Source organism: Equus quagga, chromosome 7, assembly GCF_021613505.1.
Source record: "Equus quagga isolate Etosha38 chromosome 7, UCLA_HA_Equagga_1.0, whole genome shotgun sequence".
NCBI classification, from domain to species: domain Eukaryota; kingdom Metazoa; phylum Chordata; class Mammalia; order Perissodactyla; family Equidae; genus Equus; species Equus quagga.
This window is the reverse complement of record NC_060273.1, coordinates 23039257-23056956: the sequence shown is the minus strand read 5'-3', so window position 1 is coordinate 23056956 and position 17700 is coordinate 23039257. Positions and strand designations below refer to the sequence as shown.

Genomic DNA, 17700 nt, shown 5'->3' with positions numbered 1-17700 from the left:
CCTCTAACTGCTAATACGCTAAGATTGAGGACCCAATAATTTCTACAAACCCTAAAGTCAAATCTGCTAGCCAGATCCACTTGACACTTCCTCAGTTCTTCGATGCCAGCACCATGAAGATTGCATGCACATGGGCAGGTGAATGAGATAATTTTTGAGGAAACTTTCTTCTGAGTCTAAAGTTACTTCACAATAATAAAGATGAAAGGAAAGATGCTTTCTAAGTACTTAGGGCCCAAAGGTAGGAAAGGGAGTCTGAATTCTGGAAAGACTGAAGAGGAATGTTTACAGATGGGACTCCACATCTCAAAGTTCAGCCTCTCTTGCAAACTGGTATAGGAAGTGAGATCTGGTTACAAAATCCATGGTGGATGATTAAGAGACAAGAGGCTGGAAGTGAAAAGAACTGTGCCTAGATAACAAGTAATGTGTTCAGTCCCATAGGGGCTGGACTCCTGGTCAATCTAGCCATGAGTGACTAAACCTCAACCCTATATCCAAGTTACTGAAACAGGCAGGCCCAGCAAGTGAAGAAAAAAAGCTGAAGACAGACAACTCAGTCAAAGGAGGCAGAAAGACCTGCAGCACACCTCTCCCAACCCACAATCTATCCTGCTCACTTACTCCTAGTTAGCCTGTCCCAATGGCAATTCCAATCTTAGAAAGCCAAGCAAGCAGCTAGTGGTTCAAGATTGCAGACCATCTTCAATATTCATTAAGAGGAACATATTCTTTAGAATACAAGACTAGTCTAAAATTCTCACCAAACAGAGAAACATGGCTAATAGTTGTCTATTTACAAGGAAGTGTAGCAAGGAGCAGAGGGCCCAGAGTCCAAACCCCAAAGGCCTATTTTTTCACCAAGGATGAGCTGGAACCAGAACAAGATTCTCAGAACCAACATGCCCTCTGCTATTGCCATCTCCACCCATTCTCCTGGAAAAGCCCCCCAAACTGCATCTACCCGCTAATCAGACACCTTGGACGGTGGCTGTGTCAGGGGTCAGGTCACTTACCTTGAAGTACAAGGAACTGCCTCTACAATCCTTTCCCAGCCAACCTTCTCCCTTACCATCTCTTTCATTCCCAAGCTTCCCCCCTCAAATTTACCATCCTCTTAACTAAGTCTACACAAAATGTTTGGGATAGGAGTTTGTCCCCTTCAGAAAAATAGTTTCAGAATAAAACTGCTAAGGAATTAGGTCAGAAGACTAGGACTCAGTCCTAGCACTACCACTTTCTGACTCTGAGAGCCACATAACCCACACACTTCATTTTCTGCCTGTGGAGTGAGCAAGCCAACAAAACCTCCGCCATGAAGGAGGTGCTTCAGTTACTCTTCTCTCAAAAGACCCAATTTGGCTAGCTATGCACTCCCCATCTTGGTCAAGTTTGAATAAAGCCCCAAAAGCAAACCTGATTTGTTTTGAGCCCTTCCACTCAGAAAAGTGCCAAGAGTCCTTAAAAAGGATAAAACAGCTATAAATAGTAAACTCACTAAGACCAGCATGTGAATAAATGCGGGAAAACTCCCACAAAGTTGGATACATTTTGGGCAACACTCCTAGCATGTGTTCTTCATTTACCCGATTCACATACATCCAATTTTTGTCATGACAGAAAAGTTTAATCTCTACTTTCAAAGATACTATTTGACCTTTTCTCCCATGGACCAAATATCAAACATTTTATTCCAGTTCCTGCTAAGCAGGAACAAATTACACCAGTTCCTGCTAGGCAGGATGATATGAAAAAGGAAGACTGCCCACATTCCTGACCCGGACATCAATCCTCCAGGAGAGTGAAGAGGAAGAAGAGGAAGAAAATTTAACTAAAACGATGGTTTTTAATGGGAACCAGAAGTATGGTTACAATTACATAGTCCGACACAAAAAACCCGTGGGTAGATCAGGAGTTGGAAGGTTACAAAATAATGAGGGTAACACTGGGTACAGGAAGAAAAGCTGTTCCAGAACCTCAGGAGCCAGGTTAATACGGCCTCTCCCTGCGATCCTGTCTGTGCTCACCCCTGCAAGAAAGAGTATCCATTAGGTCTGAGTTACCAACCTCTCCACCCACCCTACCCCCAAAATCCAATCTGCCCATCTGCCCCTGCTACCCACCCCAAGAAATGTCTCCTCCTTCTACATACAGAGTATAGAGTCTTTAAGTGTGGGTCTACAGATTAGTTGCCTGAGATAATTTCCCCTCCTTCCTACCCTCTATGGTTGTAACTCAGCTTTCCAATCTAGCCCTCAAAATGAAACCACCCTCAACAGAACCTTGCTATCCACTATCCCACAACCTCTGTTCAGTTGCTCTACTTTTATCTCAATTTAGAATCTTACTAACCTGGAGTCCATCTTGCCAGGGCCAAAGCCACCTCTGTCCCCACCACCCCGGCCCCCTCGGAAGCCCCCACGGTCCCCGCCTCGGCCTCGGTAGCCGCCCCGATCATAGCCTCCTCTGCCACCACGACGATCATCTCCATAGTTACCACCTAGGAACAAAAGAGATGATGTATCACATCCCCCAAATCCCCCCTACCTTCCCGCTAGACTCCCTACTTAAAATTAAGGGATTTTGATCCTAATGCATTATCAGCTCCGCCTATTCCTTACCCATATGAGAGCCTCCTGGTCCCCCTCCTGGGCCATCTGGTTTAGGGGCCTTACACTGGTTGCATTCATTCCTCCAAGAGAAGTTCATGTTTTCACATGTACTGAGAAAAAGGAAGGGAATCAGTGTTGAGCAGTGAGAGGTAGGCAAAACTCAGAATTAGGAAGACTCCAGGGACCATATAGATAGTGAGGAAACTGAGGCCTCAGAAAGGCAAAAAAAGCTTGCTTCTCAGGAGCAGAGCCAGGAACAAAAACTGCAGATTACTGAACCCAATCCAATATCTTTCCCATTATCATGACCTTACCTAGGTAAGCTCTCGGCCAAATCTGTCCCCATCAGTGGGGCCTTGACATTAGTTTAGAAAAGACACAACTCTACCATAGCATCAAAGGCACATGTAAGAGGACTAAGGAAATAATTAAAGAAGTTTCACTCACGGATTAGGACACTTCCAGTCCCCAGCTCGCTGCTGTCCTCCACCACCACCACCTCCACTGGGGAATCCTCCCCGGCCAGCACCACCACTGCCACCACCTCCATAGCCTCCACGGCCCATGGGTCCTAGTGTAGATACAAGTATCGGTCTGTTTCCCTTCCAAGTTCGGTTAACCTAACCTCTTCTACACAAGCCCTTACCATCGTCCCCTCTCCTCATCACCTCTTTATACCAACAGCATAAAATGGCTCCTTACCTCCTCGCCCTCGGCCTCCACGACCATTGCCACCACCCCGATTGAAGTCTGCTCGCCGAGTAGCAAATGAGACCTTGATAGGATTCCCAGAGAATTCTTTACCTGAAGAAATAAAGGACATATAAAAAGAGACATTTTATTAAGATCCGTGGATTCAAAAGTACACATGGCACAATCAAGGTAAGAAAACACAATGCCTTCCGGAAAAGGTTTATAATCTAAAGAGACATAGGCAAAATGAGACTACACTGAAACAGCAAATAAAGTAAAATGTTGGAAAACTCAAAGGAACCCTCAAAATGTAGCCTGTTTCCCAAGGATAGTTGTCCTATCCCCCATCCCCAACAGCCTCTTCATACATACCATCAAACCAGTCAATAGCTGCTTTAGCAGAAGGTGGGTCATCAAATGATACTGTTGCCTCTCCCTTCAGCTTGCCTGTTTCCCTGTCTGTGTATAGATTTATCATGGGCTGTCCAGTTTTCTTATTTGTCTAAAGAAAGCAACACAAGTGTCTTACAATATATATAGCACTACCACCTTCCAACTTCCTCCTTCAGAACACCTGAGGTTTACTGTAACACTTTAGCTCCTCTCTTCCCATTTACTATTTCCTATCTCACACGTAACTTGAACTGAAGCCATGCACTACAGTTGTTTCTCACTTCAATATTAAAAGATAAAACTAAGGATTATAGCCTACAAATCCAAGAGTTTAGGACACTCTCTTTTTTATCAATTAATGGTGCCTTGTTAAGATGTGATTTCTTCTAGAAAATGGCAACAGCTAACCACCACTCCTCAATCAATTAAGCTGGCAACCATTAAGACTTTTTTTTCCCCCACTAATGTGCAAAATCCCAAAGCCAGCAACCAGTAGAAAGCATTCACTCTGCTCCAGAAGTACCTTAATAATACCAATCTGCTTGAAGTAATCAGCCACAGACTCAATTGTAACATTCTCGCCCAGGCCTTGCACAAAGATGGTGTTGTTGTCTGAATTATCCTGTTCTGCTTGAACCCAAGAGGAAACGCGAATTTGCAGGGAGAAAACAAGCAAAAGTAAAACAAGTGAGTGACCTTCAATAATCTAACTTAAGAAATACTTGATATTAAGCTTTCAAAGAAAAAAACTTCTAAAGCAACCAATATAATTTGGTTTAGGTCAGACAAATGAAAGAAATCCACATCCATCCCTGAGATTTCATTATTTGAGCACCTGTATACCAGCCATTTCAAAAACTTAAATTTAGTCTTACAACTACCTTTTGAAACATGTTAACACCCATTAAAGAAACCACCAAGGCTCAGGAGTTAATTGCCCAAGATCACACAGTAAGTAAACCAGTGTTTTTCAACTTTCAGTTGAAGACCCCAAGGTAAGAAATCTATTTTACACTAAAGCCCAGCACACAAACATAACCAAAAGATACACTAAAAGCTTCCTTTAACGTGTTTTTTCATTCACTAATTTGGTCATGATGCACATTTTACAAAAAAATGCTTTAAAACCAGCATTCCTGTAGTATATGGTCCGCAGGCAGATGAATCACCAACTCGAGACTTGTTAGAAATGCAGATTCCAGGGCTCCTGCTAGACCTACTAATTTGCTGGAGAAGGAAACCATTGATCAGGTATTTCTGATATATTCTCCTTCACAAATCACTGCTAACTACAGTCACATCTAAATTCCCTTTCCTTCATTTTCCTCCTTCTCTACCCCTGCTCTTCTTTTTCAGATTCCTTTAAGTTTCAGAGAACATCCAGGGAAAGTCCTGAAACCACTTTAGCCATTCTTTCACGCCAACTGTGGACTCACCAGAGTCATGACGTGATCCTTGGTCCCGAGGGCCTTAAGTGACATGAAAAAAAAAAAAAAAAAACAAGGAAAGAGGAGCCATTAGTCAACAGGGAGACAGACAAAGAAAAAACACCAAATCCAAGCTCTTGCAAAATATCAGGTAAGTGCTCACAGTCTCACTCCAAACCCTGTCCTCAGCTGCCTGCCCAGAGAAAATCCTAGGCAGGGCTGGGGAAGACACAAGCCCCTTTAAGACCTGTATGTAACTTGAGTCCGCACAGGGACAACTCCACACTTCAGAAAGTGCTGCCTCCCCCAGCTCAGGCTGGGAAATGTCCTCAGCACAGACTGGGAGGCCAGGAAGGAGACCCAGTGAAGTTAACAAATCAACTCACAGCTTGGCCCTGTTCTCTCATCCCAGAGAGGAATGGGCTCACCAGCAGCAAAGTGATATGCATCCATCCAGTTTCTCCAAACTTTAACACCAAAAACATTTATCCCTTGTGGAACAATTTTTAATTTCATCTTTAGATACCATTCTTAATACCATGTTAAGTTTCCCCAAAACCACATGAAAATGAGAAACATACATTAAAACTACTGTATTTTTAAAGCACGTCCCAGGGAACAGACCAGAAATCTTATTTCCATAATGCAGCCTCCAATTTTTTTTCCAGAGACCATCTTTGACCAAAGTTCATCTGAATTCACCATATATATATACATATATTGTACCCACACTCAATGACACCTATTATCATGAACCCGAGCCTTTGGCTTTAAATGTTTGAGACAAATCAAGAAACCTTTCGTTAGGTAACCAAACCAGAAAAGTTCCAGCTTACTGGGAGACTTCTCAAATTTGCCATTTTTCCATGAATTCAGTTTGTGCTGTTTAAGACCTGGTTATTTCCCATGAGCCACACATGCTCCCAATCTTTCTTGAAGTAGTCCACACCTTCCTTCCCAGAGCTAGTTTCTATTTGCCCATCTGAGTTGCATTTAAGTACATACATGTAGAATTGCATTGACACCATTCAGTACTTAGTATATAAATATATACCAACTTCACCATCCTCAGGGCAAGGCAATATTTCACATCCCTCTTCCAGAATTAAAACATTTGGAGGTTGTTATACACACACACTAGCCTTGGACACACTGATCAAAAGGATCCTAAAGCCAAGTTGGCAACACGTGTTCCAGCACACACTCTCCAGTTTCTCGTAACGGTGGTCACTAAGTGCCAGGTGTGGCAACACTCCTGTCAAGAGGCCTACTAAACACCTCTTATTAACCTGGGTCAAACCAATTTGGTACCAGACGACTGCTGAGTCTTACCCCTGCCTGCCTCCAGGTTAGCACCCATCTGGCAGCAGGTGGTATTCCATCCCACCCCTTTCTGGAGGTGGTTCTGGACACTTCAAAACCTTTGACACTTAAAAACACGCTAAGACATCTGCAAATGAACAATCAGACAAAGCATTGCTGGGAGTTGGGAATTTTGGAAACTCTGTTCACTTACCACCAAATTTATTGAAGCCACCACGGTCACTTCCGCTGGAGAAGACAAGTTAGAAGAAAGGACATGAAGCTTCCAACGGCTACAAAAGGGCGTGTTTTGATTTTGTTTAACATTCCCCAAACATGGGTAGGTGTTTTGGGAAAAGGATACAAGTGGATACTAAAATACATTCCCCTTCCTGACCACCCCTTGTCTGACCTTTGAGCATGTCACACACACGTGTGCAATTTCTCAGACACAATTTTTAAGGATTTTGCTTTAAAATGTTATGTATCTAGTTCCTCTGGAAAAAAAAAAAAATGACCCATTTTCCTTGGTTGTTCTTCCGATGTAGCAGATGTTTTTTCCTCTTGTCGCAAGTGGCTGACAACCCAGTAGTTGGTTTAAAAACCCTACCCCCAATTTACCCAGAAGACATTTCACACCAGGCTGGGGTAGCCCTGAACACATTTTTGTGGTTTTTGCTATGAAAGCAGCAAGCAGACCCAACCCCGTTCCATAAAAAGTCAAAACCAAAGGCAATTTCCCCTTAAAGCGAGACAAACTTAGCTAAGCCCTATCCTAACTACTGAGCTGGTTTTGATCTCCCCCCACCCCCGGGGTCACCCCTTCTACACTGTGAGAAGAGCGGAGTATTTTGCAATGTCACCTTTCATACCTGTGGCACATAAAATGCAGAGCAAGTTAACAGTCACATAACAGTTGTTTTGCTTTTCAAAGTTTTGCATTAAACACACGCACACAACAGAGTTTTCCTTATTTTTGTATGGTTTTTGAGATTGCCCCCACCCACCTCTTGAATACTTACCACATAAAAATTCACACTTAAAAAACCTACTTTTTTCAAAAGGAGTACCACACTGACATTCCTCCCCTTTTCAAGGGAGACAGAGCAGGGTCCTTCAAATCATATTTGACGAATTTGACAGATTTGACGAATGCTTTAACATCAAATCTAAAGTTTTACTTCAAATCAACTACAGCGAGAAAGGGAGGAAAGAAGGTCCAGATGGACAAGTAACCAGGGGAAGGGGGACAGTGGAGCAGATAGGTGTGATACCACTGTCAAGTGTGTCTTGCCCAAAGGGTCTGCACATTTCAGATAGCCCCATACACCAAGTCAAACACAAAATCATTACTGTCAGTCAAATTAGTGCAAATCAAGCTCATGGATTCAAATGACTACAGAATACAGGAAGAGTAGCCAATTCCTGGAAGCTGAAGTCAGGTTAACCAGTAACAACTCCCTTTAAGGACACATGGGAAAACAAGTAATAAGTTTCCTTATTACCAAGGAGTGGGATCATCGGTTTCCCTTGCAGAGAAAGAAGACAGTACTTCCATGTTTCTTGCCTAGGATATCAATGACTCCAATCCATACACACTCACATATTTTCTCTTTTTCTTTGGAAATAGAAGTGTCAGTACTCAAATCTCTATTCAGAGGTGTGGATAGGAGGAGTTCAGGCTCCCAAGTTCTCACAAAAATAAAATAGGGCTGTACGAAGAAACAATCAATGCCCCCAAGTCAAAGTCCTCACAAATCCCTAGAATAAGACTAACCATGCACTAAGGGACTAGGCTTCAAAGGAGATTCATGCAGCCCTCCACACTCCCCACTCATGTTACTCCCTGGCTCACAAGACACCTACCCCATGCCGCCTCTGCCTCCACGGCCACCTCCACGACCTCTGGGTTCATAGCCACCACTGCTGCGGTTGTAACCACCACCACCGCCCCGGCCACGGCCCCCACGGTCCTGCTGGCCTCCCCCGTAGCCACTGCTGCCACCACCACTCTGGTCCTGATTGCCATAACCACCGCCACCGCCACCACTCATGGAGGACTGATCTTGGCCATAGCTACCTGTCAGGGAAGAAAAGATGCTTTAAAAAAAGAGAAAAAAAGACTTGTGAAGTGACATAAAACAGTTGAACAGTGCCAAAGGATAAATGGCAATAGAAATAAAAAGACATCTAGGGAACAAGCAAACCACATTTTTAAGAATCCTTTTATAGTAAGGGCCAAGCACAGAATATAAATCCTTACAGAAAAGAGGTATGAGACAAAACTGAAGACACGTTCTCACCTCCACCACCCCCTCCGCCACCTCCACTGCTGCTGTTGTACTGGTTCTGCTGTCCATAGCCCTGAGGAGGATTATAGGAGCTTGGCTGCTGTCCATAGCTTGGCTGCTGTCCACCATAGCCAGACTGCTGGCCATAGCCTCCACTTTGGGGCTGTCCATAGCCACTGCTCTGAGAACTGCTACCATAACTAAAGAAAAGAAAAAAGAATCATAACACCAGCACGTCCAACACTTCCTTTCGCTTTTGGTATACCCCATTTTCTGTACCCAAAAAAGACCCCCCCCATTACTCCTATTGCTGGTCATGTTATCATTCCCTATCAATTCACCCCAAATCTTTCCTGCCGCCCCCCGGACAACTCCTTACCTTCCCGAGGTGCTGCTAGGAGTTGGCTGCTGACCATACCCAGGGTAGGAGGACTGCTGCCCGTAAGACGACTGAGAACTCTGGCCACTGCCATATCCACCAGTTGAGCCATATCCCTGGGGAGCTGACTGAGTGCCATAGCCTGCTACAAAGAAAAGAGAAAGGAAACCACAAAAGCTATGTAGAAAGAGAAAAGGCAGGGAATGGATTGAAGAAAATACTATATACTACCTAATGCTACCCATACCTGAAGAGTCCACCTCCTAGAAACTGCTTAGAAATCTTGCAGTTCACAAAGTTACCCTTCTCTTCTACCTAAAGCTAATGTTCCAACTTTTACCAACTTCAGAGTTCCAATCTCATCCCACCCATCCCAAAGCCAGTCTCCAGGACAAGTAATCACAGCCCAAGAAATCCCTACTCATTAATAGCATTTTAACCTGCTCATTATGTGTGCAGTACAAATAGAACCCACATTATTGACACTGCAGAACCTCAGGGCAAATTCCAGGTCCTTGTGTATCACATGATATGTAGTAGTCTAACTTCAAACATCTTCAAGCAAATCATTTTCTCCCTGTAAGTATCAAAAATCTAAAACTTTCTCTTTTTAGGGAATACTTTCCTCCATGTTTCACTTTCATGCTAAGAGGAAAAGTGCAGCATTAAAAAAAAAAAGTAAAAAGTCAAGAAAATAAAAGGGAAGAGAACTATAAACCAGTAAGCATTTTTGTTTGAAAGGACTCAGACTCCAAAAAGTTTTAAGGGTTATGGACTAGCTAACAGAAAAGAAACATGGGACAGTTTCAAAACTTGAGCACTGCTCAGGTTTAAGAACAGCAACATTCAGAAAGAGCAGGAAAAGGCAGGGTGACCCGCTAAAAGAGACTCACTGTTCTGGGTCTGTCCATAAGAAGAACCATAGCTGCTCTGGCCATAGCCTGAAGTGTCTGCTGACTGACCGTAACCGCTGTAACTCTGCTGTCCATAGGGTTGATTGCTCTGCTGGGAATAGCCCTGCCCAGGCTGGGTGGGGTAGGCCCCATAGCTGGACAAAAAGAAACATAGTGCAATTAGGAAAAGATACCTTAGCCACCCTTGCCCCCTACAAACTGAAAGGCCAGAACTAACACTCACCTTTGGGTTGCTTGTTGGGTATAATCTGCAAAAGAAAAACACAATTATGAAAAAAACGAGCAATACAATTACATTACCTTCAGGCATCCCTGACAGAATAGGGCTAAATTCCTTAAGTCAAGCCCTGGGGCCGCCAGGTAAGAAAACCAACAAGACTATGTTGCAAGGAAGGGCAGAAATTCCCACCTGAAATAGTTGAGAGAAGGGGCAGGCTGGCAGATTAGAGTCTAGCTTTCGTACCATAAAAAAGAGCAAATTTCTGCAGTCACTAAGAAGCCTTAACTCCTACTGTAAAAACCAAGAATCTTGGCGGACAGCTACCATGTTCTGCAAATTCAGTTGACGTCAAGAACTGCACAAATTCACACACATTTCCTTTTCACACCCACTCTACGAGAAAAGTTATTACCAGGAATCAAGCCAAAGTCCCACAGCTACTTAACCGGGTTTTAATTCAAGCTAGAGGCAGCAGCATTCGGAATGTGGCTTCTACTCTCGAAACCGAATGTCTCAAAAGAGACCATTCTTCACCCTTTGCCCAATCTTGGAAATTGGAAAAGTGGGCTTTCAAAGCAGAGCCAAGAGAAAAGAGCCCTCTGACCCCAAAGGACAGATCATCAAAGTGCTCGCCCCAGGAGGCAACAGTCAACTGGTCCTCGAGCGCCCAGGCCTGCGGGTCCAAATGATTCCGTTTCCTCATCTACCCTGCCTTCCCCGGAGCTGTGAAGAGACGGCGAACCAAAAGTAGCAAAAGCGCTTTTAACGCGCCACGCTGAAGACGCACTAGCCAGATCAACTCCCCTCCTCAGCACAGGAAACGCGGCGCTTCCCTCGCAGGAAAGGGCAAAAGGACCGGGAGAGGGTGTGGCCTCGGGCAGCCGTTCTTTCGGTTCCCACTGCAGAAAGAGTAAATTTAGGCGGGAAAACCCTCGGGCTCGGTCCCCAAGTCCGCTGGACGATCCCCCCCACACACAACCGTTAAGCGGGGGCGCAGCCCCGATCCCAAGCCTCCGCCCCCGGCCGCGTGGCAACCGAGGCGGGAACCGAGCGGTCCCGCCCCTTCCCGAGGGACCCAGGCGGCGAGGCCCACACCCGACGCGGCGCGGAGTCTCCAGCGGAGGGTCTCGCGACAAAAAGCAGGGCCAAAACGAGATGGGAGGGGGGTTCGCACCCCGAGAAAGGGGGGAGGGGCCAGCAGAGCGCGTGCGCGCACCGAGTGCCCGGATGCAGCACTGCGACAAAGCGGGCCCGAGCACGGGGCTGGGACCCAGGGGAAAGAACGACTACGGAGACCGAGCACTTCCATCCGTGTCTCACGTTTCAAACCACGGACAAGTGTCCCTCCCAACCGTCACCTCAAGTAAAGGGACTGGGAAGGGAAGACCTCCTGTCCCGCGCAAGACGCCAGACGAGCGAAAACAAAATGGCGACATCGGCCTCCCTTTCCCACCCCTCTCTGCTGCTTCCCGCCACAGTCGTGCGAGAAGATCCTACACGCAATCACCGCCCGAGTCCTACCGAAAAACAAAAGCCTAGCGGGGAGAGAACGAGACCCCGGGCCGGCACACCACCGCCGCCTCGCGCCTTTACATACCGTTTGAGGCCATGTCTGCGCACGCGCGCACAGGCCAACAAGCAACAAGATTCCAACGCTACGGAGCACCGACGCCTCGAGGACTGAACAGCCCCGCCTCCAGCGTCGAGGTTTATGTACGCCTCCCCGCCTACGTACGGCGGAAGAACGCACCAAGTGCGGAAAGGAAAAAGGGAAAGCACGGCCGCACTCCTACGGCTCTTCAGGGTGTATACAGAATCTAAGCAGGCAGAAGGGAAGCTTATTAACTAAGTATCCTGAAAATAGTGTATAGAATCATGTTTTCTCTGATAAAGAACTCGGAGTCGCTCTGCAGGACTAGCCCGTTATTCACCTCTACCCATATAAAGGCATAATGGTACGGTCTATTACCCTCTGGGGGCGGGGCGAGGGGCCCAGAGAGTCTGCGGACCCAACTGTAGTCAAAGCCGAGAGGCAGCGGGCGGGAACCGAAATTTCTCTGGCTGGTCCCTTTCGCTGGGCCCCACTTTCGCTGAGGATGGCGAGATCTTGTGCTGCGTTGCCCTTCCGCTAAACCAAACGCCTCGTCCTTTCGGCCGCCAACCTCCCTCTCTGGCTCTAAAGCTCCTCCCCCGACAACAGACACCGACCCTCTCTGAGTTTCACTTCGTAGTTTTTCAGGATCTCGTTTCCTTAGTCCTTACCAGGCTTTGTGAATTGTGACGTTTGACCTGAAAGAAAGCATGGAGTTTAGCCCAGATTCTTGCATCCTCATCTGGTCCAGCACTGATCTCCCACCCAAACCCTCAGGGCTTTGCCCCTGACGCGCGGTGGAACAGGAAAGCCCAGGCCCACTGAACTTCAGAGAGGGTTGAGCTTAGGTTAGGGGTCTCCCAGCCTTTTACGGATGAGGTGCTACTTTTTGTTTTCCTGAAGCCCTAGGAAGGAACCAATGTGCAGATCCAGTAATACCTATTTGTTTATGGCTTGAGTGGTTTCAAAATGCTGAATTAATTGCTTTCCCATCACAGTCTTTTTTTTTTTTTAAGATTGGCACCTGAGCTAACATCTCTTGCCAATGTGTTTTTCTTTTCTTTCTTCTTCTGCCCAAAGCCCCCCAGTACACAACTGTATATTCCAGTTGTAGGTCCATCTGGTTATGATATGTGGGATGCCTCCTCAGCGTGGCCTGACGAGCGGCACCGTGTCCGCACCCAGGATCCAAACCAGCGAGGCCCTGGGCCGCTGAAGCGGAGTGTGGGAACTCAACTACTTCGCCATGGGGCCGGCCCCCTCCCATCACAATCTTGTGAGGAAAGTAAATGTATCTCTATTTTATAGGTAAGAAAAGTGAGACTCAGGATGCCAAGTGCAATCCATGATTATAGAGCAGCTGAGGGTCAGATCTGATTCGAATCCAGGTCTGTGTGACTCCAAAACACTCATTTTGCAGCTGGCCCCGTGGCAGAGTGGTTAAGTTCGCAGGCTCCACTTTGGCACCCCAGGGTTTTGCAGGTTCGGATCCTGGGCACAGACATGGCACTGCTCATCAGGCCATGCTGAGGTGGTGTCCCACATAGCACAACCAGAGGCACTTAGAACCAGAATATACAACTGTGTACTGAAGGGGGTTTGGGGGAGAAGGAGGAAAAAAAAAGATTAGCAACTGATGTTAGCTCAGGTGCCAATCTTTAAAAAAAAAAGAGAAAGAAGCACACTTGTTGGGCTTCTGTGTATAAAAAAAAAAAAGAAAAGAAAAACCACTCCTTTTGTTGGTTATGTGAACACTTTGCAGTGTTCTGAAGCCTGTTCACTCCCTGTGAGAGCAAGGACAAAAAGTGAAGTTCAGATTAACTTGCAACTTGCAGTCTATTCAGCCTTGCCTGGAGAGGGCAGTTTAAGAGTATGGAATAAAACAAGACAAAGGAGGTTATTCCTGGTACACATGCCATGCAGATTTTCCTTCCCAACTTACCTTTGGCCTGGGTTCCAGAAGTTGCTTTGTAGTTTAGTCATGTTTTCCTAGAGAAACAATTGAAGGCTAGGTCCTAGACCTGCCCACAAATTTCTACTAAATCCCTGATTTAGGCCCTGTTGGCCCTTGAACACCCTGTCACCCTCTCTGGGAAGGCAGTGTGACTGTGGAGTGAGGGCAAAGGGAAGTCCATCACTTCTTCATTCATTCATTTTACAAATATTTATTAAGCACCTGCAGTGTTCCAGGCACTGTTCTGGACACTGAGGATGCATTAGTGTGCAAAACAGATGAAGCAACTTAATAACAAAGCAAACATTTAATAATGGTAATACTTATATATTATATATAACACATGTATAATAGCTTAACACTTTGATAAGGCCTACTAAGTATCAAATGCTGTTCTGAGTCTTTGAGTATAACTTATAATAGGCACAGAAAGGTCAAAAGCTATGCCCAGGGCTGCACAGACAGTGGCAAAGCCAGGTTCCCAACCCAGGCAGCCTGACTCCGAGTTCCTGCTCTTCGTCCCTGTGCTTCAGCAAGCATTGCTCGAGCACTGCACAGAATGTGCCAAGCATGGGACAGACCTAGAGAGAGGAGGATAAAAAAGATCCATTCCTTGAACCACAGCATCTTATAGCCAGTAAGTGAGATGTGGGTGAGACATACAGACCCCCAAGTGTATTTGAATCAAACGTGGTAAGTGTTGTGACACGGAATCAAGGACTCTGGGAACTCTACCAGGAGAGCAAGTCATCCATGAGGTAGACAACCACAGAAGAGGAAAGAGAGGTGGTGACGCTGAAGCCAGCCCTCACAGGATAAGAGTTCACCCAGCAGTGGGAGAGGAAAGGGTGTCACAGGTGGAAGGAATGGCAAAGACAAAGGCAGGGGCTGGGAAGGGCACTCACCGGCAGAATGCAGGGAGTGACAGGTTTACACTGTGGCCTCTGAAAGGCTGCATCAAGTGACTCTTTCTCCAGGCTTCTCTCTCTCAGTGGACGTCTGCTGAGTCGCATCACTCGGGGACCTCTCCCTTCACCTTGGAAGTCTCCTTGCTTGCCATCCCTGTTCCGGGCCCCCCCACCTTTCCCATGTCCTTCGTCTCCTTCGCCTGCATTCTCTTCCTCTGCTCACCCTGCAGACAGCAGTGCTCCCCAGGGTTCAGTCTTCAGCCTGCTCTGCTTCTCCCTCGAGACCTAAGGCACCAACTGCGAAGTGATATAAGATGCAGCCTGCAGACAGGTTTTGTGTAACCGACATGTTGTTTTTAATTTTTTTAACTAGTTGCCAATACTAAATGTAGGGGGGAAATCCAAACTTCTGGCTTTTCTTGAAAATTGGTGGCTCTGGCCGTCCTGGGCCTGTTACCGAACCAGGTTCGTTTTTGCCGGCCACCCAGAAAGCCAAACACTGAGATGACGAGATTGCAGCAGAGAGAGAGTTTACTCACAAGGCAGCCACGTAAGGAGGCGAGAGCATGAGCCTCAAATTTGCTTCCCTGAAAATAGAGACTCAGGCATATTTATGGGGTAGGGGGCAAGGTGGTCTGAAATGTGGAGAGAGGTGATTGGAGGTGAGGAGAGTGAGGTAATTGATGATCTGCACAGGCATAGTCAGACTTCATGCCTCCTCATAGGACCCACGTTCACAAAATGGCGGCATTAGCATGATCTGAGGGTGGAGTTTTTAGCCTCTTGACATCAAAAAGTTACCTATTGGACATCTGTGTGGGCCTGGTTGATGGGTTGGTGGTCTCAACCGTCCTGAAGTGGACAAGGAGCTCTAATTCCTGAAAAACAGCTCACACACCCATTACCATGGTGACCCAGGCTCCAGGGAGATGTTAGCTATAGGAGCCTAGTGGGAGTCAGACAGCATATCTATCGCCTAAGCAGCACAGTTAACCATGGGCGGGTTAAACAGCTAAAAGCTATAATCGGTAATTGCAGAAAGGACAAAACTTTAGTACCTAGATACTTAATCATCAATGGCTGTTTGCTGGTTTCAGGCCTGCTTTCCCAGAGGGCAAGTGTTAGCTGGAGCCAGAAGCCGCTGGGGCACGTGCTTGTAGTTCACCACAGTCTCCCGTACTCCCTAATATTTCTGTCATGGAAGACAGTGTCAGTTGCCATTTATATCAGTTGTTGAATGCAGTTTTTCTTAGAGTTAAAAGCAAGAGAAAATATTTCTTTTTTTTTTTAAAGATTTTATTTTTTCCTTTTTCTCCCCAAAGCCCCCCGGTACATAGTTGTATATTCTTCATTGTGGGTCCTTCTAGTTGTGGCACGTGGGACGCTGCCTCAGCGTGGTTTGATGAGCGGTGCCATGTCCATGCCCAGGATTCGAACCAACGAAACACTGGGCCGCCTGCAGCGGAGTGCGCGAACTTAACCACTCAGCTACGGGGCCAGCCCCAAGAGAAAATATTTCTTGTCTTCAAACGTAGGAAAACAAAGCAGGCTCTGGTTTGCAGGCCTCCAGCTGGCCCTTGAAGGCATTCAGGTTTATGATCAGTTCCCAGATCAGGGCTTCTTAACCTCTTTTTGTACCAGAGTCTAACAAAGTCTGTGGACCCCTTCTTAGAATAATATTTTTTAAATGCATAAAACAAACTTTGTGGGGATACAAAAGAAACCAATGAAAATACAGTTATCAAATATTCCTTAAAAACATCTTTGTGATCAAATATACAGATCTGATAGTGTAATAACTACCTTAATTTTGAAGTAGAGTGGAATATAAGAATGTTTTAAGGTACCTACAACAAGTGCAGTGTGGTATGACAATTTCTAAGATTTCTGTCAGTGACAAAGACCCAGAAACTGTTGTGATTTATTGCCTACAGTCATCATATTGAGAAAAATGCTAAATGTCAATTGGAGGTTAGTGAAAATTAACATGTAATGTTTTTCTGTCCAAATATGTGACCCCCTGACTGCTATCGTCAGACCCCTAGTGGGGACTCCAGGTTAAAAACTCTAGCTCTAAAGTATCTCATCCACATCATGCCTTCAGGTCCTGGATGTGTATGTCCAGCCATGACCCTTCTGAGTTCCAGGCTTATCTCTTGATCATCTCCAGCCCAATTATGTCAAGCAGATTCGTTACAAGAGATTGGAGGCAGCAACCATTCATGGAAAATTCAGATATTCTGGCCAGCATAGCAGCCCAAGCCTTTGGCTCTTCAGGGGTAGCTTTGGTGAAGGTTATAACGTCCTTAGTATCATTAATGTCAATGGCATGAGGCAAGAGCACTGGAATTTCCGTTAGAAAAGTACCAAGGTGTTATTGGACCCTTGGCCTCGTATGTATTACTGGCTGGGAAGCATCCAAGCTTGACTCTGGACCCTGTCAGAAATTTGGTAACCACCTATCATAATCTCTTTCTACTTAAACTAACCAAAGTGGATTATGTCGTATGCAACTAAGAACTCCAATTTATACCATTGTCATTGCAGCATTGCCTGTATATCAAAATATTAGAAACTACCCAAGTGCCTATCAATAGAGGATCTGGTGAACTTAATTATGATACAGCAAGGTTTCTCAGTCTCAGCACTTTTGGCATTTTGGGCCAATTAATTCTTTGTTTTGGGGGACTGTCCTGTGTATTCTAGGATATTTACCAGCATTCCTGTCCTCTACCCATTAGATGTTAGTAATAACCCGCAATTGTGATAACCAAAATTGTCTCCAGGCATTGCCAAATGTCTTTGGGGGGAGTAGGGGGTACCAAAATCATCCCAGATTGAGAACCACTGTGATACAGCTATACTAAGAGATTTGAAAACTGAAGTGGCTCTAAATGCACAGATATAAAGACTATTCAAGTTCTGTTGTTAATGGGAGGGGGAGCAAGGTGCTGGACCATGTGTGTAATATGCTACTATTTGGGTTCAAAATCGGGGGAGGTGTGTTACTGACGTA

General features: G+C 45.7%; 1 protein-coding gene across 2 annotated transcripts; it reads right to left on the bottom strand.

The window, feature by feature from the left end:
• Positions 1 to 1826: 1826 nt before the first annotated feature.
• On the bottom strand, positions 1827 to 11936 carry FUS (FUS RNA binding protein). 2 transcript variants are annotated; one of them, XM_046666740.1, is made up of 15 exons: positions 11829 to 11936; positions 10235 to 10259; positions 9991 to 10145; positions 9098 to 9242; positions 8731 to 8918; positions 8294 to 8507; positions 6642 to 6676; positions 5135 to 5167; positions 4222 to 4325; positions 3678 to 3807; positions 3315 to 3416; positions 3060 to 3183; positions 2622 to 2722; positions 2353 to 2500; positions 1827 to 2029 (listed from the first exon to the last, which is right to left on the bottom strand). In XM_046666740.1, the coding sequence occupies exons 1-15, from the start codon at positions 11839 to 11841 to the stop codon at positions 1990 to 1992; spliced, it is 1557 nt and encodes a 518-aa protein (XP_046522696.1). In that variant the 5' UTR covers positions 11842 to 11936; the 3' UTR covers positions 1827 to 1989. The 2 variants fall into 2 exon arrangements, with proteins under 2 accessions (XP_046522696.1, XP_046522697.1); XM_046666741.1 differs by having other exon boundaries at positions 9098 to 9239; positions 11829 to 11916.
• Between the last annotated feature and the right edge of the window lie 5764 nt (positions 11937 to 17700).